Below are 23,312 nucleotides of genomic sequence, written 5' to 3' on the forward strand. Positions count from 1 at the left end.
TGGATTGGGTTGTTTTTTTTTTTGTTATTGAGCTGCATGAGTTGCTTATAAATTTTGGAGATTAATCCTTTGTCAGTTGCTTCGTTTGCAAATATTTTCTCCCATTCTGAGGGTTGTCTTTTGGTCTTGTTTATGGTATCCTTTGCTGTGCTGTGTTTTTAGAGACCCTTTGGACTCTGCACCGTGAACCCATCCCAGCATACACTCATGACAGGCCTCTCACACAAACATGTCTTTCCTATGTTTCCTATCTACACGCACAGAACAAAGGGAAACGAGATGAAAGCAATGTCGAAAGAAAGCAGAAGACACAGGCTACGGAGACAGTGGGCTGAGACAGGAAGTGCTTAGGCAAACTGAGAGACAACACGGGTAGGGTGGGTGATGTTCAAAGATGAATCAGTGGCTGATCTTGATGTGGGATGTTTCCTCCTCACCCACCACCAGTTGCTGCCACTCCAGAAGCCGCACAGACAGAACAGGTCACCCAGCTGAGTGCCAACTCAAAGTGGCATTTCAGACTGTGCACTTTTCTTAGCCCCGGGCCACTGCCAGGACTGGAGGGGCAACGGAAGGTAGAGAACACACCAGCACGGGGATGGGGAAAACTGAGTTCCAGTCCGGACTCTGGCACAAACCATGCTGCTCTCTGTTCCGTGGTTGCCTGTAAAATATAAGAACAGAACAAAACAGACTCCAGGCTTCTTTCCAGCTTTCTAAGTCTCTGTTCTGAATTTGAAAAACAAAGGGAAACTAGGGTAAGAGGCCGATCTCCAAAACCTGGCATCCGTAACCTTGGGAATGGAAGCAGGTGCTGTGCCTATTGCAAGCAACTTGCTCAAAGTCTCCGTAAGCTTTCTTGAGTGGGTGAGGCATGCGGAGGCCACCCGGGCCCTGGCATCCTGGAGCCTGGCCAGGTCCGCACGCAGCAGGGGCGGCCGGGCTCAGCTTGCCGGCCACGGCTCTGCCTCTTGCAGAAGCCGCTCACGTTCTCTCGACTTGCCAGCCCATTCTCTGCTTCCACTGGGTTTTGAGCAAGAGGCCCCATCCCCCTGTCCTTAGGGTGCAAGGAGGGAACATTCTGAACTTGATTACATCCGGCACACCGCGGAGAGTGTGGGGCACGTCATGAGCCGCGTAAACGTCTGTATTTCTGTATTACTGGAACCGGCAGGGGAGAGGGACAGAGAAGGCAAACAAAGCCAGCAAGGAGGGGGATATGCTGCCGAGAGACAAACAGATTTCTCACACTTTATCTGTGCAATTGCAGCGACACAAGTGAGTTACATTAAGAGTTAAGTATCAGGAATGGGGACTGCTCCTAGGAATCTTGTCATTGCAAATGAAAATGGCAAAATACTCTGGTTAATGCCACATCTGGGCTCGGGATTTTTTCCTCAAGGCAAAGCCTCAGCCCCTCAGAGCAGCCAGGAAGAAGGCCTGCCTCTTGGCCCCTGGAAACTATGAGGACAGAATCTATATTTTCTTTTGCTAATGGCCATTCCTGAATATACATATCAGGCTGGCTCTTCAGACAGGATTTTCATCAACCAAAGGCAGCCGGACCAGCTCTTCTCATCCTGCACTCTGGGCTGCCTTCACCCAGGGTCCCCCACGGAAAGCTGGTTCACGCCCTGCCCCCCACCTGCACTCCTCTATAAAGGCTCCCAACAACCTCACCTTTCCCCCAGGTGGCTCCGGGTGAGACCTGAGGGCTGGGTGCAGGACTCGAGGATCCCGAATCTCCCCTCCCTTCACCTCCAATCCAGCCCAATCCACGCCTCAGTCTCACGGCCTGTGTGCCTCCGAGCACCCAGCCTCCCTCAGCCCCAGACCTCCCTGGCCCCCAACACCCTGCTTCTGGCTTCTAGGATGTGACTGGCTGTGGCTTTCTTCATCCCTCTCGGTCTCAGTCTGCTTCTAGCCCCTCCACCTTCTGCCCAGGGGTGGCATTACAGCAAGAGGAGAAGGGTCTTCTGTGTCTTCAGGCATCTTCAAGAGTTGTATCTTAGCCCACGGCTTTGGGTGCTTTAAAAATGCAGATTCCTGGGCCTGGTCCCAGACCCATTTCATGAAAATCTCCCGGGATGGTCCTGAGCATGTGCTTTGTAGGCAAGCTCCCCCAGGGAAGCGTAGGCACCCGGGAGCCAGACAGTCTCCGAGCAGCAGTCTGGGGGCTCCCCGGTCTGTGTCCCTAGCACTTTCCTCAATTCTGAGCCACAAGACGCTCTGCTACCTGAATGTCCCAGGGGAATCTCCGTCTTTCTCTCCCTGGCACCCCTTCCCTCCTCAAACGTGCACCTTATCTTCTCACCCACCGCCTCACTACCATCTCCACGGCCATTCTGACCCTTTCCTCTCCCTCACCCCACACCTGTCAGCCAGCAGGTGGGAGCAAGCAGGCACCAGCCCTCCCACCACTGCCATCTCACTCACGCCGGGGCAGGGGCCTTGTCTGGCTACGACATTCTCTTACCGGTGGGTGGTCCCCTTGTCTTTGATGATCTCTCTTCAGTCTGCCTCTTCGGGGGCCAGGTGGCCCTTCCCAAACTCAGAATGAACCTGTTCATATACTGCTGAAAACTGCCTCCCAGAAAACCCTCGAAGGCCTTTCCTGCTCTGAGATCAACCTCCTCGTGGCCCCAAGTTCCCCGCTGCCTTCTCTGCATCCACCATGCTAGATGCCCGCCCCACCCTGCCCGGGATGCCCGATCCTATTGCACAGTCCAGCCTCGACTATGCTGCTTCTGTCCATCAATTCACTGGTTCAGCGAATGTTTGTTTCGAGCCTACTGTGTGCCAGGAGTTAGATTTAGGATTTAGGTACCGAGAGGAGGAGACTTCCCAACCTCCTACAAGCAAGTAAACAGACATTTACAATAGAATATAGAATATAAGTGCTGCACTAGAGCAGAGAAGAAGCTACTAGCTAGTAGGTGTCAGCCAGAAGGGGCTTCAGACAGCTCAGAACCCTTTGAGGTTAGTGTGCCTGGAGCTCAGAGAATTTAAGCCACGTGACTGAATCCTTCCCGCAGATAGGAATTCCACCGTAGAAGGGCACGTTAACATCCGGTTTTGCACCCAGGTCTGTCTGACCTTAAGCCCATGTTTCTTTCTAACCCGTAGGTATACTGTATCTTCCAGTGTGTTGAAGGGTCACAGAGGGAGGCGTTTGCCCTCTTCTCTGCCTGATAAAACTGTACTTACCCTTTAAGCTTCCACTCAACTGTACCCTATCCATAAAGTGTTTCTGAACCCCACTGAAGAATCGCTCACCCATATTTTGGACCCTCTTGGTAGTTTACCCTTAGGCTTATATTTTGTTTGTATTTGTTTCTGCACTAAAGGATGTAGCCCTGTATCTCGCAATAGTTATTGACCAGTAAGCATTGGTTGGACTAATAAATATATCTTCCAGTCAATGGGGCATCCGTTACAGCCTCTTACGGGGTGAAACTCCTCACCGACCAAAGGAAGGCCAAATACTCAAAAGGTCTTATAGTCTCCTCCACTGCCCCGCAGGGAAGCCAAATCAACATTGCTGACACTTTCCCTTGCATTCCAGCCCCCCTTACGTCCCAGTTCTAATTTGAAATTTAGGGCCCCCTCCCGCGGGGTCTTTCTCCCTTGTGAGGGAGGCTATCTCAAACATCCCGACCGACTGTTTAGGAAGGCGTTCATCAAATGATTTCTTCTTACAGAGACATCAAAAGCTGCACGTGCCTGTCCATTTCCTGCTGATAACGTATATGATTTTTATTTTCCAAATCCACAATTTAAATCCAGGTGGGAGGGAATGAGTCAGAGAGAAACACCATCGTTTCTGGCTGATGGGAGCAGCCTCATCATTTGTATTTTCCCCAACCTGTGAAATGTCAACATATTAGGAAAAAATATGCAGACCTTTCACATTTCATTCCTGATGAGGCTGCTTGTCACTGCCTCGCGGCCCTACCCTGCTCCGTCTGAATCACTGACATCTGGCCGTTAGCCTGAGCGTATAGACTTTAACACAGAGCACTCAGGCTGTGCTGATGTCGGCGCACGCCCCAGCTTCTGGTTTGGCACAGACCAAAGCCCTGCTTTTTTCAGGGTTGTGCTGAGCTGACTGGTTTGAATTAACTTGTGATCCGAACTTCCTAGGCCCTGGGCTTTGTGAGAGCACAAAGCAGAGATGGCTGCCTTTTTGGCTTCTTTATCCGCATGCCTTCCTGGAGCTGCGAAGCCCCGTTCATCTTCCTTGTAGAACAACACAGGGCCCTGTTTTCTGCCCTAATTAAAGACAATGAAGGAAAAGCTCCCTTTGGAGGGGAATGATGCGCCTTCATCAGCCGGCACTGCTGAAAACAGGTGTACGTTTCCCCAACAAGTGTAACACACACATCCTCTAATTAGATTTCCCCGCTCCTCTTTTAATCACCAGAAACATCATTATCCTTTGGGGTCTTCATTAGGAAGGTCACATAGTTCACATTCATATTTATAAAACCCATCCAAATTTCAGAACAAAACTGTATCTTCTTAGACTTCAGATGCCTCCTTGATCTCACTGCGCTATCACCAAGTTCAACTCGGCTCTGGGTTTTGTTTTTTTTTCTCTTTTCTTTCCTTCATGTGATCACCGTACCACCTGCTATTTTAGTAAGATTACAGCAACACTTTGCTTTCGAACTTCTTGCTGAAGAACGGTGCCTTATTTTCGTTGCAATCATGGAAAGGAAAAGGGTGACATTTCAATACCTTTCTCACTTGTTATGGACCCTCCATTTTTAAGCTTCAAAATCTCTTGTGAGGCAGGATCCTCATCAGTAAACTTATATAGTTTTCTGGGAGCTTTGTGCTGAGTTTGGGTACTTTGATTTTCAAAATCTGTTCCTCCAGAGCGTGATCAGCCAGCCCATGAGCGCAGCAGCAAACCCTTGCTTCCAGGAGAGCTAGGCCTGCAGGTTAATTCTATGCTAAACCCTCAACCAAATTTGCTTTTTAAAAATGTGTAATGTGTAGTATATTTAATTTAACAAAGTAAGTAGCTTCTCCAGAGTGGACTTTATTTTACTCATTTGTTTGTTTGCCTCTTTCTTTATTTACTTGTCTTACTGCTGCTGGGCCTCACACGTGGCCATACCATAAAATCTTCCCTCTGGCCCAGGGTACACGTACTGATTGATTGACCTTTGTGACATTTACCATTTCTGGAATTTATCTCCTGATCATTTCTGTCTCTTTATCTCTTCTTTCTGTGTGCTGAGGACTAACTTATTTTGGTCTGCGTATGTCCTCAAGGTATTCAGTTGTCATTGTTGTCATTCATAGTTGGTTTTGTGGCTTTGTGTCATCATGTGAGCTTTTCAAAGACGCTCAACTTCGGGAAAGAAGGAAGCAATACGTTTTTAGTGTTGAGGAAGGGAAAAGGAGAGGCTGGAATGAGGGGAAAGGGCATAATTACATGTTCTCACTTTTAGTTTATCCCTGAAAAATATTTCATTAAGGCTGATGTTTGTAAGAGCTGTTCTATTAGACTGAGTCACTGTTAACCGTACATGAAGATTTCTTGAATGTGGTGCTTTGCCCACAGAAAGAGTTGGGCTTCTTCATGCACTTGCTCAGAATAACTGGCCTTCCTTGGGAAGCCTTTACCTGTGGTTGGAGCCACGTCTGGTCTTGTCAGGGGAGACCAGTCACTTGCGAAGCCAGAGTCACGTTTGCTTTCGGTGGGTGTTTGGCAGTTATCTTTAAAAATTCTGTATACACAGGGTCTCTTTATTTAAAGCAGGAGCCCCACAAAAGATGCTATTTTAGAGACTAGCAGTTATGGTCCTGGTTCTAATTCACCCAATTGTTATTCATCCTTTACTTATACTCAGTGATTTTATGTACCATCTTCACTCATCCTCAGAGCAACCCTGCAAGTATAGAGAAAACCACCTCCGCACATATTTTTTACATTAAGAAAAAAGACTGTTTGAGAGCAGTTAACCGTCGCATCTGACGTCATCCTGTGAGTGAATTCCAGCAGAGCTAGAATTCACGTTCAGTTCTCCCTGATTCCTGAATTCAGTCCTCTTAGACAGGCAGGGTGCTTCCGAGATGAAAGGGAGGTTGGATTATTTTCTTCCAAAGGACTTTCTTCTCAGAATCTGTGCGGGCTTAAAACATATTTGTGTTTCTTTATTGATTTAGACTAGGACAGAGGAATTCTAGGTCCTAATGGAGGATAGGGGGACTTCCCTGGTGGTCTAGCGGTTAAGACTCCGAGCTTCCACTTCAGGGGGCGCGGGTTCGATCCCTGGTCGGGGAACTAAGATCCTGCATGCAGCGTAGCGTGGCCATAAAAAGGAAAAAGCTAATGGAAGATAGGGTGTGTGCAGGCAGAGGCTGTGCCTGTCTTCCTCTTTGGAACAGAGCCTGGCACGTGACAGCACCAGCGCGCATTTGTTGAGTGGGCGGCATGGCTTCCGAGGCCAGCGTGGGGTCTGCTTCCCTCGCGGACTGGTCCTTTGCCCTCGGCCTTGCCACAGAGCATGGCTTTGGACTCTCTCATTGCCCTGCCCGGTGCCCCACAGCCTCCTCCTAGGCCCTAATGGCCGGAGGCCTCTCTCACCCATCTCACCTCTTCATTCTCACCTACCAAAACCCAGCTCAGGATCAACGTATTTGGAAAAGGTCGAAATAAGCCAGTATTAGCCTCAACTAACAAGTGGAAGGTAGGGGGTATGGACCCACCAGAGCAGCCCTTCCCACGATCACATGACTGCTTCCTACCAGACACTGTCCTAATCCCTCCAGTCCTTTATCCTGAAAACTCCACATTATTACCCCTATTTTCAAGGCGAAAACTGCAAGTGCTTTGTCTGAGATCACATAGCTGGCAAGCCACAGAGTCAGGATTTAAGCCCAAATTGGTCCAAAGCCGAAGTCCCAAGCGTTGGTTGCACTTTTACAGTGGTCAGAGACTTTACCCCAAAGGATTTAGGGCTGCAAAGACAAAGCAGCGAGGCCGAGGCAGAGCAGATGCATAGACGTAATCATGGGACCACACCAGTTTGCCAGACAGCAGCAATCCACTGCTTCTTCTGTATTAAAGCACAAAGAAGCATTTGCATAATCAGGTGAGTGGCCTTAGCATACAGAAAGCCTATGGGAGAGACCCAACCCAGATTCTTTTTGTCCCCTCATTTCCAGTAGGATCAGGGTTACCTTGAAGATGCCACTAAAGAATCCGTTCATCGCTGATGGCCTTTGTCTTACATTCCTCCAACCTGGAGTACGGTACACGGATGTGAGCCACTCTCTCCCGGCTTTGAACAAAGCCCGAGAGCCTTCCTGTAGGCCCCTCGCTTCCTGTAGGCCCAACTGCCAAATCTCAAATGTATCCAGGATCCATAGGAGGAAAGCAAGGCTAGTGTAACCTCTATCCCAGTAGATTAGGTAAACTCTTTGGCCAGAATAGCTCAGCCCTTTCTCATACACTGATTGGCCAAAGGCACTCTTGACAATAAATGGCCATGTCATCTGATGCTTAAAGCAGGGCTTATAATACCTGCTAAGGAATAAAATTTCCTGAAAATGCATAGAAAATGAGGCTACAGAAGAGGAAACTTTAGGGTCTAGGAATGTTTGCCGCCCTCTTGCTGTCTCAGGAGATGGCATGCTGAGGTGCAAAAAGCAGGAGTGGTGATGGTTTTGTACCACTGGAAAAGGCCATCTGGCTGCTCCCCAGCTGTCCCTTCTGGGACCAGATGCAGGGTTTCCAGCCATTCAGTAACTCAGGGTACTAAAGGAGAAGAGCTCAGAGGTCATCCATCCCAGCCTCCTCTCACTGCAGGTGCGAGAACCAAGGCCAGAGAGGAGCTGGCACCCAGCTAGGAAGCAGCAGGGTCACATGGAGAAATTGGGTCTCCAGATCCCCAGGCCATTATTCCATGATGCCGTGGCCTCTGAAAAACATGCACAAAGGATTGTTTTCCACAGAGAGGAAGTAGAGTTGTGATCATCAAGGGCACCCACCCCGTAGACAGAGTGACTCAGTTCTAATCCACCTCTGGGTGTACTGTCTTCCGTGGCCACAGGCAGGGTACTCACCTGCTCTGCTTCTCAATTCCCCATCTATAAAATAGGAATGCCATAGGGTTTCCTAAAGATAAAATGGATTCGATGGGCAGCATTTAGAGGAGTCATGTTTGCCCCCCAGAAAGCACCGTCTAAGTATGCCTTGTCACATCCCCCCCAAGCGGGCTGAGCAGGCTCTATGCCTACCGAGGCCCGTCAGAGTTCCACTCCTTGGAGAGCTCAGCTGAAGCGAGCTGAGGCTGTAACACCCCTGCCTGAGCAGGATGAGCGTCTTCCTGCCACTGCTACCTGCCATCTTGATGATTCTTCCTCCTTCTTTCCCTGCAGCTCGCACTGCTGTGTCTTCCTAATGCTCCTCCTCTCCTGTTTGTTTTAGCTACGTTCAACCTTGTGCTGGTAGCATGACATCCCCAGAAGTGCTAAGCCCACTGGTAGAACTTGGAATAAAGTGATTCCTAAGCTAAAGGCCTCTGTCTGTCTAGAATGGAGCCCATTCAATTGTTTCTTAAGTTGCTATCAATATAATGAATTAGACAAAGACACACACACATGCATATATATACATATATATATATATATAACTAGTGAATATATATCATATATTCAATATATACTTTATATTTTAAATATTCTTTACAAAAACATATGGGTCTTATACATCTGTGTTGCCCGTTTCCTTTTAAACTCATTTAAAAATCTAAATCACTCATCTTTTGCAGAAGACAATAGAGAGAATTGCCTTGAGCTTCAAACTGGGCCTTTTCCAACTCAGCACATTCCGGAGGCCAGTACAGTTCCTAGGATATATGCCTGGATGCATGGGGGCCCAGAGTCAGGCTACTTTCTATAAATATTTATGAAGCTGTCATGGGGACCATAGCAATGGGCTAAGGACTGGACTCTGCCCTTCTCTGCAAATACTCTGTAACAAAAGTACAGAAAACTATGAGCAAGACTCTCAAGCTATCGAGTAAATATGAATTTTTAGTAAATAGGAGGATGGTATTGTAAATCAGAGGAAGAAAAGGAATCCTGTTGAGATCCCTGGGGTGGGAAGAGTTGGATGCCAGCTGCTGGAGTGAGAGAACCATCCATCCCCAGGCCGACAGCTAACAAACATCCCTGCCCGCCCAGCAAGGCCTGGATCCGCGCCATTACACTGACCAGCAAGCCACATGACCTGGCTCCTGTCTGAGGAGACCCTGCACCACTGAGGCTTTTTTCAGTAGTAAAGTTATTTCCAACAAGCCAATTTACTAGTAAAGGAGGCGGTGAAGCCCTGCGTTTCTTGCCTGTCACTCCGTCCCTTTGTCCCTGGCCCTACAGGGTTGCTTCTAATCCCTTGACTAACGCTTAGTTTTGCTTTCCCCGGAATACTCTCTGCTCCCTGCTCGCTGGCTACTCTGGTCTTGCTTATGACCCTAAATTCTGATGCTGGTAAACAAAGGTGATGGAGGAGTACAGGGGCAGAGCTGGACACTCAGCCTTCCACCCTGGGCCCTCGGAACAGGCAAGGCGATCCCAGCGCACGTGGTTTGTCTTCTCAAGGATGCAGATGAAGGGAAAGGAATCGCACCTGTGATTCTGTGGTCTTATTTCACAGCGGAATGTGAGGGTCTCACGGGGACTGTGTAAAAGGGCCAGAGAGGAGGAAGAAGAAAGAAAGAGGTTGAGGGGGAGCCCTGCCAGGCAGGGGCGTAAGGTGGCTGTTGGGTCTGAGAACGGGGGTCGCCTTTGTCACCTCTGGAGACGCATCGCTGGCTGCTGGGATAAACCCGACCATAGTCTTTAAAACTCCGGGTGTGCGTATTCATTCTCCCTCAGTGGCTTTGGGAGACGCCGCCCCGATATCCCGGTCACACCAGACGAAAAGTCAGCCACGTCAACACCTAGACGCCTGTGTTTCCCAACATCTTCTCTTCCTCTCCTCCCCCTCCCACCCCTGTCTGTCCTGGACACGATTTCCAAGGAGAGAACACAGGTAGAGGCTCTGCTTACAAAGGTCCTGCCCTAACCTGTCAGCCCGCACGTCTAACCGTTCCCTCCCTCTACCTCTTTTAGTTTTTAAACCCCAGTCTCTGAGAGCAGGCTGGAGGGTCCAGGCACCCCAGCGATAAGCCCCTCGGAGCTTCTCCCAGTGGGCACTTGCCATTTACACAGACTTGGAAGGGTCACTGGTGGGTGGGAGCTGCTCACAGAGAAGCATGTCTATGCGGTGCTCGTCAGGGGATGAGGATGGTGCCCTCTGGGTGTGCGCTGACGGGTCTGTCTCTCTTTCTCCCACACAGGGCCTGGAGCTGTCATTGATGGTGTAAACTCGGCCTCTAGAGCGCTGGCTTGCCTCTGGCTATCAGGGACCCTCTTTGCCCACTTCTTCATCAAGTTTTGATAAGAAACCATAGGTCTTCTGAGCAACGCCTGCTTCTCCATATCACAGACTTTACCTACACTGCGGAGAGCAAACCAGTTTGGGCTTCTTTTTGTTTGTTTCTGTTCTTCTCCTTGATTTGAGTTTTTCTTTGTTTGGTTGGTCTGTTTATTTGATTTTTCTGTCCAGTTTGAATGAGTGGGGTTGGGGGGGAGGGGTGTGCAGGGTTCTACTATGTGTAGGATAATCATTCATTGGTGTGTCCAAAAATGGAATCTGTTCCTCTACCTTGGCCCTTCCCTTTCCTCTGCCTTCCCAACACTGTCACCACCAACCCTACCCACCCCCCGCCAGTAAACCATAAGCTCCATCTGGGCAGAAAATGTGCCTCGTGATAAACACCCTGAAGACACAACTTCACTTATAATGTAGTGCACAGCAAGAATTATATCCAAGTGTCCTATTATCTGCGTCTTTTAAGCTTTGGACCATTTTCCTGACTATAATGTACATATCACTCCTTCCATGTTTATTATTGTCTAATTACACGAGGGTTCACATCCTTTCTTTCTGGGAAGTTCTCTCTCTCTATATATATATGAAACATTGCCATCTTTTTAGCCCTTCTGCCCTATCTGCTTTCTCTTCCAGCTATAGGGATTCAAAGTTTAGGGATATGCACACAACCCCAAACTAAACATTTAGAAGTCATGTGACCGAACAAAGGGGGAAGCATTTTGAGGATGGTACTTCTCTCAAAAAAATGCTGTCCAGTTCGTAAACAATGACCCGTAAATGGCTGATTATTTAGGTTTTATCAAGCTCTCTATGAAAGTAGTCATTCGGTTATCCATCTCCTCAACTGTCTGACTGATCTTTCCATCCAGTTATCTCCCCACCCATCTTCTTCTCTAGCAATCTATTTACTTTATTTATCAATCTATCAATGTAATTATCTAACACGTCTTTCTATGTCTTTCTATTTCTTTCCCCACTCTTCACTATCAACCCATCACCACATTAATCTCTAACCATATTGCGTCTATTCCACTGGATTCACGTCTCCTCTACCTTCTGCAGATATTGGCATCTTCAAAATGACCTATCAATCAGCTTCTCATGTGAAAGCCAATGATCTCACAGGCTAACAACATAGAAAAGCAATATGTCATGGGCTGTCTGGAATGTGCTAGCCCATCTACCCAAAGTAGATACTGGTAAGAGATGGACAAAAGTAGCAATCGAATGATCGGTCACTCACTCTTCCCAGCAGAGACTGTGTGTTGAGAAACACCTTCTTGGGAGGCAGATCAGCCTTGGCAAAACCTTGATGAGTATCATGTTGTTTTTTCCTTCTTACCGGAAGGACAAGGTGCCAAAATTCATGTTTCTCTCAGCCTGTCAAGAAAGTGCATGTCAGGAAACTATGGGACTGTGCTTAATAGCAAGAAAGTGAGAGAAAAAAACACACCTCTGTCTCTGCAGTGTGAAGAGAGCCGTCCATCTTAGTGGGATGACTTCTGCTATTGTCTCCTCTCTGCTCCAGTTTTGGTTTCATCTGTTTGAAAACTATCCAGTAAAAAGCTGATGAAAGCCAATTACATGGCGGGTGTGTTGACAACTCTGGTATATGTTTCAGGAAGCTCTTCTGAGCTGAGGGCACTTGAGCAACTGACAATTTCCAAGCACTTGATTAACACAACACTGCAAACAGAAGGGGAAAGTGACACACAATTTCCTCGGATACAGGCTGCTTCTCCAGGAGCTTTGGGGAAGCATGCCCTCTGCTCTCCATGTTCAGAGCAGATCTTTCCAGAACACAAAGAAGAGCTGACCTGATCTTTCTGTATTGTCTCCTGGGACAAGAAGGACTCAGCCAGCAAGTGTGCCAGGGTTGCAAGAGAGAGAGTGGCATTGGAAACCTGCAGGGCTGTGCCCTTGTCCTGTGCTGCAGGGAGTGACCTGCTGAGGATGAGAAGGAGTGTATCAACAGTGACCGTCTCACAGGCCTGCTGGAGACCCGCTGGAAAACGCTTTCAGCTCCACAGTCTAAGACATGAGAAATACCATCTCCATAGAGTTCCGTCCCGTCGATGCTTATTGGATCTTCTTCCTCTGAAATGTGGCCTCTTTGTTTTTGTACGTTATAGCACATGAACATGACGTACACAGTGGAGAAACACACACACACACGTAGGCTGTCATGGCGTACAAAAAGCTAGGCGCTTCCATAAGAGAGCTGGCGTGAATGAAATTAATATTACACTTTCCAGCTGTAAACAGACATCTGCATTTCCCAGAGGGTTGCCAGGATCCAGACTGGGGAAACGTAAATGATGTGCCAAAAGCAGTGTGTGGCTTTCAAGTTCCAGGGACAGTCGAGAACAGGCGTGGAGTCAGAATTACAGGTCGGACATCAGTGTTTCAGACCTGTCACCACACGGGGCTCCTGGAGAGGGCTGGTGTCACACTCTGTAGGAGCGTTTAATGTGTCATTTGAATGTTCTGCTGGTAATACTCTTGTTCCTTTGGAGTAACATAAGTGTGGAGGCTGTGGAGACGGTACCGTCTTGGAGAACGCGGTGCTTGAAATGGACAAGCTGGGCATATTCCTCACTCCGGGACTTGATCTAGAGGAAGGCGCCCGTCCTCCTTCAGCCAGGAGGATCCAGAACCTTCCAAGCACAATGAGCCTGGGTCTCAGACTCACTGTGGAACTCTGTGCAGCCTCTTCCACTGGATACTGGGAAGCATGTCTGGTAGTTACAGGTTCCAGCCCTGTTTCAGAGGGAAAAACTCCTACCGTTAATCCTCACCTGTCTGGGATAAAGAAAACCAAGGAAACAAGACCCAAGCAAATGGGGAAGTGGGAAAGAAAACACTTCTGCACAACAGACGTACTCCAGCTTCTGGGTGGTTTGGGTTCCTCTGGTGGGGATGGCTCCATAGGACAGGAGCTGTTACCCAGCATCTTGAAGCATACAGAGCAGCAAACGCTTACTAAAGACAATATCCATACTCACTTTACATATGGCAGGCGGATGGATAAGTCCTGCTGGAGAGATTTTTTTCGAGGTGCCAGTGATGGGGGCGGGGGTTAGGGTAGAGGAGGAAACAATGAATTATCGAGTCTCTGAGGACGTGTGGCTCTTCATAGGTTTTGCACGTGGGAAGGAAACCGAATAAGGCTTATCAGGAAATCAGGTGAGAGGAACTCAGCTATGTAGGTACTCTGAAACCCTCCCCCTTCCAAGACCAAGTTAATATGTATTCCCACCAAAGTAATTCCAGTGCCAGTGCTAGTGTTGAGGCCCTGGCCAAGCTTGTTTTTCAGTAGTTTGACGTCAAGTGCCTGATACAGTCTTCTGTAAGTTGAAGAAAATGCGTTTAGTTTTTCTCATTCTTGTTTTAACTCGGGGAGGGAGGCCATACAGGCGAGTGGTGGTCAAAACATGCACCTATTTTATACAGAGAGATGACGTGTGGCTGTTCTGCTATAGTTGTATTCAACTAAACAGAAGGGAAGTTCAGGCTGTGTATCACAGAGAGGCCTGGGGCTCTTTCCTCTGAAACCCATGCCTCATGCTAGACAATTTATTTCACAGGTTGGTCAGTTAGTTCTCAAAACCTGGGTGGGAAGTGTCCTCTGGGACTCGGGACAAGGCCACAGCCAAGGATGAGTTCAAGGATGTGTCTCTGCATCAATCCAGCAACTTGCTCTCCACATGGAGGAGTTGGTGATCTCTGCTTATGCAGGGAAAAGTCACACGAGAAGAGTAGAGAACCTTAAAGTGGGCGGTCTGTCTCCAGGAGAGCTTGTCAACCGGAGTGCATCAGGAGTGGCTGTAGATTGGTGGGTACTTCCAGTGCCAGGGGAAGGTTTTCTCCTCTGTGGCTGTGTGTGGATGTTATCGGTAGGAGGGGAGGAATGGGGTGAGAGATGGGGCCGTGTCATCTTTTCCAATCTGACCCTGAGTCCTCACCAGAGAAAAACTGGCTTTGTCATACCTGGAACCAGCCCCCCCTTCCCCCCACCAAAAACCTCCACAGAATTAAAAACAAACAAACAAAAAAAACCCAAAATTTAACCTCTTTGGAATTCGAGGAAGTAGGGGAAGCAGCATAAAATGTTTCTAGTTGGCAAAATTCATTTTTTTTTCTTTTTCTCCCAGAATGAGGATCGTTTCCTTTCGTTTTGCATGAGCCCTATTCCTAGAAACTTATGCCAAACTGCCTCCCCTCCTACTCTTCAAAACTTCCTTGTTTATTTTATTTTAAGACAAATAAGTTGGAGCAGTTGCAGTAAAACTTCACAGGTGTGTTAACTAGCAAGGCAACATTTTCAAAAAATACCACATGATGAGAACTCCTCATGATCGCTGACAACCAACAATAAAAATGCCAGTCTCATTTCCCTCATTTCTTGAGAGAAGAGAAGTAAATGAAAGGAGGAAGAAATAGATATGCAATTAAAAGATGTGGCAGAACGAGAGAGCTGAGCCAGTGTGATTTAGCCTTCAGGTGCAGGACACTGGCAGTCCAAGAGGATGTGGAGTGGACTCAATTAGACACGATTGTAATCAGCCTGAAAGTAGCCAGTGAAGCCTAATTTCCTGTATTTTAAAAGACATTCATTCCATTTTGTTTCTTTCAACAGTGCCCTTTTAAAGGCACAGGGTTGTTTTAGTTGTTCCATGACCCTGAGTGGGGAAAGAAAGATGGTGAACCCTCTACTCTTTTTCTGGGGGGGCCACATTCTACGCTATTGGCAGATTTATAATGATATCGATCATAGCAATGATAAGTAATAATAGCTGCCCTTGTGTTAATTAAAGGGAGCTTTTTAATCATTCAAAACCTTTTGTGACCTGTAAAGTGCAGTTGTGAGGAATGTGTGGCTGTACGAAAATGTATCTGTCAAGTTCAGAGTCCTCTAGATTAAAAAAAATTATGACTTATCAATGGTGCCGTTATAGCTGTGTCAGATCATGGGTGTGCCCATTTTCACAATTATCCTTAAAACAAATCTATGTTCAAATGCTTTAAAATTTTATCACATGATACAACAGTATAACTTTGTCAGGCTTCTAGAGTTTTTTTTTTTTCCCCTTCTATTTTCTTTCTTATTTTTTCCTTCAAAAATCAATGAAGACTTGATTTCTGTCAATAATTGTATTAAGGGTGAATATACTACCTGAATTTTGTGCATGTTACATTGTAGTTGTAACCTTTTCTAATTCAGGATGAATACGAGATGGTTGTGATTGTGCAGTGTATCAATAAAGTTCAAAGAAATTTGTAACTTTTGGGGGGCTGTTTATTAGGACACCTCACTGGGTATCCAGGAATGGAGAAAACTAGGCAGGCTATGCTTCTCCCGTGTGTGTGTTTTAGGCTTTGGGAAGCAGATGCAACCAGAAAACTGAGTAGCATTTTTCTCTCTCTCTCTCTCTGTCTCTCTCATGCATGTATGTACCCACATGCACACAGAATACTGTGAAGCCTAGGCAATTTCATATTACAATTGTATATCACATATCTATGCCACTTACAAATAATATAAAATACAATATTATAAAATGCAGCTGCAGCCTCAAAGTCTAAATTATTTATTGGCCTAGGCTAAAATGAAATCCTAAGAGAAGTTTCAGAAAAAGAATGACCAGATGCTGCTCTGTTTGAGCACTCCTTAAGAGTTCCTGCAGGTTGAGTCCACCGGATCAAGCACCACTTTGACAGGAGTCAGTATGAGAAAATATGGTGACTGTGATACACATTTATTCTTAAAAGCACATATGCCATTGGAGGAACTCTTCTCTGTCTTAGGTTTACTGTAGCATCTAGAGGGTAGTAGCATGAGAAAGAGATCTGGAGAACGAGCTCCTTCCCTCTGATTGTCTTTGCTAAAACATCTTTCTCTTTCAGTACATATCTCCCACCACTTGGTCACACATTCATCTGCTCTTCTGAAGGAACAGGTATCAACCTCTTTCTTGCAACCCAGATTCTCACCAACCATTTATACATCAACCAGCCCTTCTGAGCTCTGCCGTTGACTACATGTGTGATCTTGGACTGGGCATTTTACCTTGCTCATCTTTGTTTCCTCAGTTGCACCGCTGGTGAATTTACCCCCCTCAGTGTGTTCTATCAAAATTCCCTGGACAGTTTAAGTTTCCCTTTCAACCACTGGATTCCTAAGACTGCCCCCAAGTAAAGCTTAGGTCAGTGGCCGATGATTATTTGGGCACACAGCAGGAAGTGGGGGAAGATTCTTCAGTTATACAACTTCTCTGGCCAAGATCCCAAGCTGGAGTTATGAGGCTTGTTTCTCAAGGCTTCCTAGACAGACAAGGGCTAATCCTGGCCTTTCATGACTCTGTTTCCCCTACAGGGGATGGAACACAGATAACTTGATAGACTCGATCATGTTCCTTGTAAATTAAAATACGGAGGACATGGTAGGTACCAGTGATGGAGCGTTTCTAATTTCCTCAGACTCATTGTAAAATCATGACTTGTCGAGGAAATGAATCTCCAGTTCTAACGTCTTAATGCCTTTAGTGCTCCCCGTCACCCTCTCCTTTTTCTTCTTCCTTTTAATCATCCTCTTCCCATCCTCGCCTGACCCTCTCCTGCTCCTGTTCATACCACAGCGTTTACCCATCCATCTGCTTGCCTGCTTGCATAGACATTTATCGGTCTTTCACTTCATCTGGCCACTCAGCTCCATCAATCTTCGATGTACCAATTTATTTCTCCATCAGCTAACCATTCACCTATTCACTCACATATTTATTATTCCCCCATTTTTCTAACCCTTATTCCATCTATTCACTCATGCACCTCCCTAATATGACAGTTCCCCACCTATTTATTTAAACTGTCTAGCCATTCTTCACCTGTCAATCCATCCAGCAAGCATCCTCCAACCAGCCTTTGGCAGACATACCTATTTACCAACCCACTTGAAGTGGGGAATGAAAATCTTTGCTGTTACCTTTCCATTCTGCAAGGGAGGCTTTATCTAGTTATTCTTAAGCATGGCAGCTAAAAGATAGGATGCATTTTCATTATCTTCGCCCACCATGCACCCGACTAAAAACATATACGTAGAGAAGGGCTTTAGGATATTTATTAAGGGCATACTCACTCCTATCAGGATTATTACAGTAGGCAGAAGGTGGAGAACTGGGAGCGTGGTGGAAACACCCAGAGAAGCAGATGTTAAGGTATAACGTTCTAACACTAGGAAGGCAGTCAAGCCATGAACGTGAGAATTGACTGAGGAAATAGACAGGAGAGACCTCAACTGGCAGCTGTTCCTTCTTTTCTGTTTGATTTTCTGTTAAATAAATGACCTATTTTGATGAAGACCAGGTGATGGGACTGATTGGTACCAAATCCTATGATCAGTTTTAAAAACCAAACACCCTCAAGCTACAGATGATGCTACCTTTCTTTAACATGTTCATCTGTCCATTCGGAAGTCTCTTTTTCTCCTTAAATGTTTCTCCATGTATTCATTTCTTCATCCATGCATTGAATTTAGAGAGGAGCTCCCTTATGGAGCTCACATCTAAGATGTGAAAACAGCTGTATACAAAGAAAACAGAGAGATAATTAGGAGGCTCCTCCCCTCTGCCCCTGTCCCAGGGCTGCAGTCAGCTGATTGAGGCCGGGGATATTGTGAACAGGTAGATCACTACGCAAATAAATGGGGCACCAGGGCCACAGCACACACCATCTAGAGAACGTCAGATCTGCTTGCAATAGAAGGGTTTTTTTTTGGCGGGATCTCAAAACTCTGTAAACCTTTCTGATGAGGGTAAGAGGAAGCAGAGACTGGGGAGCACAGGCAGACCTGAGAGTGGAAGGGTGAGCAGCAGAGAGTATGGTCTTGCTGAACGGTCTCCTCTAAACCGAGTTTGTTCAGATAAGACATTTTTTAAAAAATATATTATATATATATTTTGATGTGAACCTTTTTTAAAGTCTTTATTGAATTTGTTACAATATTGCTTCTGTTTTATGTTTTGGTGTTTTGGCCGTGAGGCATGTGGTATCTTAGCTCCCCGACCAGGGATTGAACCTGCACCCCTCCTCCCTGGAAGGTGAAGTCTTAACCACTGGACCGCCACTTGCCTAAAACTCTGCGATTTAAGATGAAAGACATGGCTCATTTGCATTTAAGTGTTTAACAGCATCTCTTATTTCAAAATAAGAATATTTACAGTTCTTACCTGTCCATTATGTGCTTTGCCCTATAAGACATATTTCCTTCTCTTTAGTTTAAGTTCTCTAACTATTTTCTCTTCAGAGACATAGTGTGATACCCAGTCTCATCTTCATTCATAAGGTGCTAATAATACCCACCTCAGAAGACTGACCGTGAGAATTATTAGGTGTGAGTAGGTAAGGATGTTTAACATTGTACCTGTTACGTATTAGTTGCGAAATAAACGTTAGTCGTTTTTTTTTTTTCTCCTATTCTTCCCTCAGCCTTCCCTCCATGTCCTCACTTAACTGATCCTCTATGTGGCAGAATCTCAACTGTGTTTGCTTCTTTCAAACAAATGAAAACAAAATATTTTATAAGTTATTTAAGTTTAAAAGGAAGAAAGGAATCTCTGAGTATCAGATGATTCAAGGACACGAGCTTGGAAAGTGAGAAGATTTTTGGTAGAACCCCCCTCAGGAATGTTGAAAAAATAGAGAGAGTAGAAGTCCATTTCAACTTAATACACATGTATCGACAGCTAGTATGTGACAAGTACTGAGGATAAAAATGTAAGAAGCAGAGTGACTGTCCAGGATATCCCAGGCCAGAGGAGGATTTAGAATTACATCGCGACATGGTGGGTGGTGCCAAGGCCAGAGGAGCCCAGGAGAGGACACGTAGCCAGATCGCAGGGCTCAGTGCTCACCTCCAGAAGAGGAGATGCCTGAGCTGGGTCTTGCAGAGACAGAAGGAATTCGCTGGGAAAAGGGACGGGAACAGCTAAGTAATGGTAGGTGCTCACACTTGATGAACCCATACGGGCCTGAGAAGCATAGCAAGGTCAAGAACTTCCAAGCGCTGATCATCCCAAGATGGGTGAGGGCGGAGGCGGCATGGCAGGTAGAAGGGGTGAACAGGGACAAGATCCTTAAATCTTGACAAGAAATGCCGAGATGTGGGGACTTGTCTTAAGAGAGATAGGGGAGTTGTAGAAGGATTTAATCTTAAGAGTGGCTAGAGTGTATTTGCAATTTAGAAATATCACCACGGCAGGAGGGCAGATTAATGAGCATTGGTCAAACTGGCAAAGGAGAAACTAACTTTAGAAGTAATTAAAATAATTCAGATGAGGAATGATAAGGAGTAATAACCAAGCAAGTTGGGGTGAGTTTTAGGAGGTAAATCAAGTAAGAAGGACTAGATGCCTGGGGTGATGGAGAATGTGAAATATGAGGAATATTCCAGGTTTCTCAGTTAGCCAACTGGGTAGGAGATGCTACCATTCTATGATTCTGAAAACTTAGGAGGATGATGAGGTCCCACCCAATTTTTGATTTATTCATTTTTAAACATGCTTAGAACTTCCAGGTGGAGAGGTTTAGCACCATCAGCATTTTCCTGAGTCATCTAATTATACCATCATCCTCTACAAGGGATCCTCATTTCCTTCCTCTACCTCCCACTTTAATTCCCTAGGAACTCTAGCTCCTTGGATCATCTGCAATTCACTTATCATCCCCCATTTCCTCTGCATCTTAATTTTGTTTTACAAAGGTGTTGCCTTCATCGCTTGTCGTGATGAAGGGGTAGAGAGCAGCTCCCTGATTAGACAGTCAAGAGATACCAGAGGATTTAAACGGGAAGGGGAGAAACCTGCACAGCTATCCCCGCTCCAGGATGGGATTTGGCACTTCTTGTGTCTAAGGCAAGGGGCCCAACCTCTCTTCAGTGGGTGACGGGGGAATGACCGGGCACTGAGAATTCATCTGTTACATATATTAGCGTCAGGCAAGTCCTCTTTGTCCTGTTACCGCATTGCTTGATGCTCATTTGCTCGTGAACAAATTTCAGAAAGGTTTATAGGCTGCCGAACCTCCTCAGAGAGCTACTTCTAAGAGGAATACATTCCACTCGAATGACTCAAGAATATGGATGTACTTCTGCTCTGTTAAGTTTTTTCCCCGATGAGCCCAGAGAGACTCTCCTAAAACTAGGGAAGTCTGCATCTCAGCAGAAAGCATGGCGTCTGCCGCATCTCCCAGCAACGTGGTTGTCCAGGTGGCCCTACAGGTGCATGTCAACACGCAGCCACGTGAGTCTGAGCCCAGGTGTGTGTGCTGCTCTGAGATGAGGTAGCAGAATCTGCACGCTGGGGATCGAAGTCCTGATTCTGCCACAGGCGACTTGTGTGCCTGTGAGCTGACAGCAGATTCTCTTACAGCCTCGGCTTCCTCGACCGTAAGGTAGTCTCTGTAATTGCCATGGCACTGGCCCGAGGTGGATGAGGGAAGATGTGGTGGGAGGCGCGGGCAAGCTCCTGGCCTGGATGCCGGGCCCGAGGAGGTGGCCACTCAGTCAGTTTCTTTTCTCTACCCTCTGCTCTGTCTTTTCCCTTTTCCAACCACCCCACACCTACCCCACATGATGGTCCAGAAGACACCGTGGGAGGAATGGCTCTGCTTAAATATCATGTTCTCAGAGTGGTCCTCAGGGCCACAGGAAACAAAACGTGTAGAGCGCCTGGCAAACTATCCAGCCCCTAAGTGTTCAATGAAACCCTCCTTCTTCTCCCCTTTTCCCTTTCCCTCCATGCAGTCCTGGGCAAATCAGCAGACCGACTCCAAAAGCACAGAGGATATCCCTGGATCTCCCAGTGCCTGGACCCCGCGGGGTAGGGGATGCTTTCTGCGTTGTCTAAGGAAGAAGGCAGCCTGGGTGCTACCCGTGGAGGCTGCTTCCTTTTTCGCTCCTGGCCTCGTTCCCTGCCAGGCGGATTTGCAAGGACGGTTGCTGTGGTTACAAGACCAAATCACTGCAGTTTCTGTCTCTTCCTCGGTAAAGGTCTCGGGGGAAATCAGCTTATTAGAGAACTAGTGGCTGCGTGGTAGAGTCAGCTAGGACAGTAAAGGGACTCATCGGAGGCCTTCGGGTACAAAGGCCCTGTTCTCTTGATGAAGCCAGAGTCTCTGTGTCGGGCAGCGTGGACAACCCCGTCTGTGCTTGCTCCTGGCTCACATCTGCCACGCTGTGTGGCGGTGCTCTGGCCCCCAGGCTGATCTGCCTGTTTGAATGTGCTCACTTTGATGTCAATTCCTTGTTGAGTTACTGGCAGCATCTCCATTGTCCCTGCCCTGCTCTTTCCTGTACTGATCTCTGTTCTGTGGACAGTTTCATCACTCTTCGACCTGCCCCTCTCCTTCCTCTCCATTCTTACCTTAAGAAACTGGAAATTGCTGAGGAAGAGAGTAAGACACGAGGAGGCCCGTGCCCGACGGGGGGAAGAATCCTGTCTCTTGAGTGAGACATGCACTCACAGCGATGTGCACGGGTGGTTGTGACCCTGCCGCCGGCCCATCTCTTGCCCAGCAGCACGGTGAAGGCTTCGGACTGCAATGTGTGTACAGGGGAGGGAGCAGGCGGGGTGGCAGTAGCAGAGCAAGGGCCGAACGCTGCTAACATTTATGTTTATTGAAATCACGTGTGGAGCTAGGGGCTTTCACATGTACGAATTCATACAATATTCAAACTGCCTCAAGCACGACGCGCTATGTCCCTGGAGACCAGAGGCAGGTGGCTAGAGGTCCTCCTGCGGCTAGAGGTCGGCAGGGGTGGAATCCACCTCCATGGGAGTCCCTCTGATTCCTTACGCTGTGCTCTTCCCAGTTCAGCACCCATGGCCCCCTGTTCTCAGGGCTCTGTTTACTGACCCAAGGGCAGACACTTAAGTCTGTGTATGTCTACCTTCTTTGTGAGCTTCCAGAAGGCAAGGTGGCGTCTCCACCTCTGGAAAGAAAATGGCACTCTCCTGGCTCCAAAGGTCGGGTCTAGAAGATGCCTGTGCTCTGCAGGCTGGCCCCTTCTGCTTTGCCATCGAGAAACAAGCCCCTGGTAGGGCTGGCTTACGTGTGTCTGACGCTAAAACAGGCACAAGTCTGAGAGCTTTGGAGAAGCAACACACAGGAGGGAACTTTGGTCCTACAAAGAGCTAAAGAGAGGAAAGAATTTAATTCCAGGCCGCAGTACACAATAGACGGTCATATAATAGGAGGGAATAGCTTCTCTTTGTTTCCTAGTTTGGAGAAAACAAGAGAGATCACCAAAAATCACAGCCTAGGAAGACAGACTACGGACAATGGAAATTCAGACTCTCTTCGGTCCAACATGACTCTCTATTCAGGCAACTGGGAACAATTGACTTTACGTAAATGGCAACGTCTGCATCTGTGTGAAAATTGCTCCCTTCCTCCGTTGACTTCTCTGTCATGCGTTCTCTGTCAGCCTGTACTACCCCTAGCTCACTGTTTGTGTGCTTGCTGTTTCCCAGACACCTACAACAGTGCCTGACACACTGTAAACCTCAGTAACTATTGAATACGTGAATCCATGGCTTTTGAGCTGAGAAGCGTGATCACAGCGGCCCTTGAGCAGAGGCCTTGCAGAGATGCAGTGCGCAGAGTGAAGGGGGAGCCAGCACCAGTAGGCTGGGAAGGGGGAGGCAGGGGGCTCTGTGTGGTCCACGTCTGCGGTCCTCAGGGTTGATGTAGGCGGTCGTGGGTTGGAAAGGATCACCCAGAAATGAGAGATGTTGAGATGTGCCATAGCACTTTCCTACTCACTTCTTTGTCTAAAAGGGAACGGGTCTGGATAGAACAG

General features: G+C 47.2%; 1 protein-coding gene across 1 annotated transcript in view; it reads left to right on the forward strand.

The window, feature by feature from the left end:
- OPCML (opioid binding protein/cell adhesion molecule like) overlaps positions 1–10,816 on the forward strand; it is a 1,102,163-nt gene extending 1,091,347 nt beyond the window's left edge. The window contains exon 8 of the mRNA XM_024131267.1: positions 10,359–10,816. Coding sequence (XP_023987035.1) covers positions 10,359–10,459 — 101 coding nt within the window. The 3' untranslated portion in view covers positions 10,460–10,816. The remainder of the gene's footprint in view (positions 1–10,358) is intronic.
- The last annotated feature ends 12,496 nt before the right edge of the window (positions 10,817–23,312 follow it).

Source organism: Physeter macrocephalus, chromosome 16 (genome assembly GCF_002837175.3).
Source record: "Physeter macrocephalus isolate SW-GA chromosome 16, ASM283717v5, whole genome shotgun sequence".
Classification (NCBI taxonomy): domain Eukaryota; kingdom Metazoa; phylum Chordata; class Mammalia; order Artiodactyla; family Physeteridae; genus Physeter; species Physeter macrocephalus.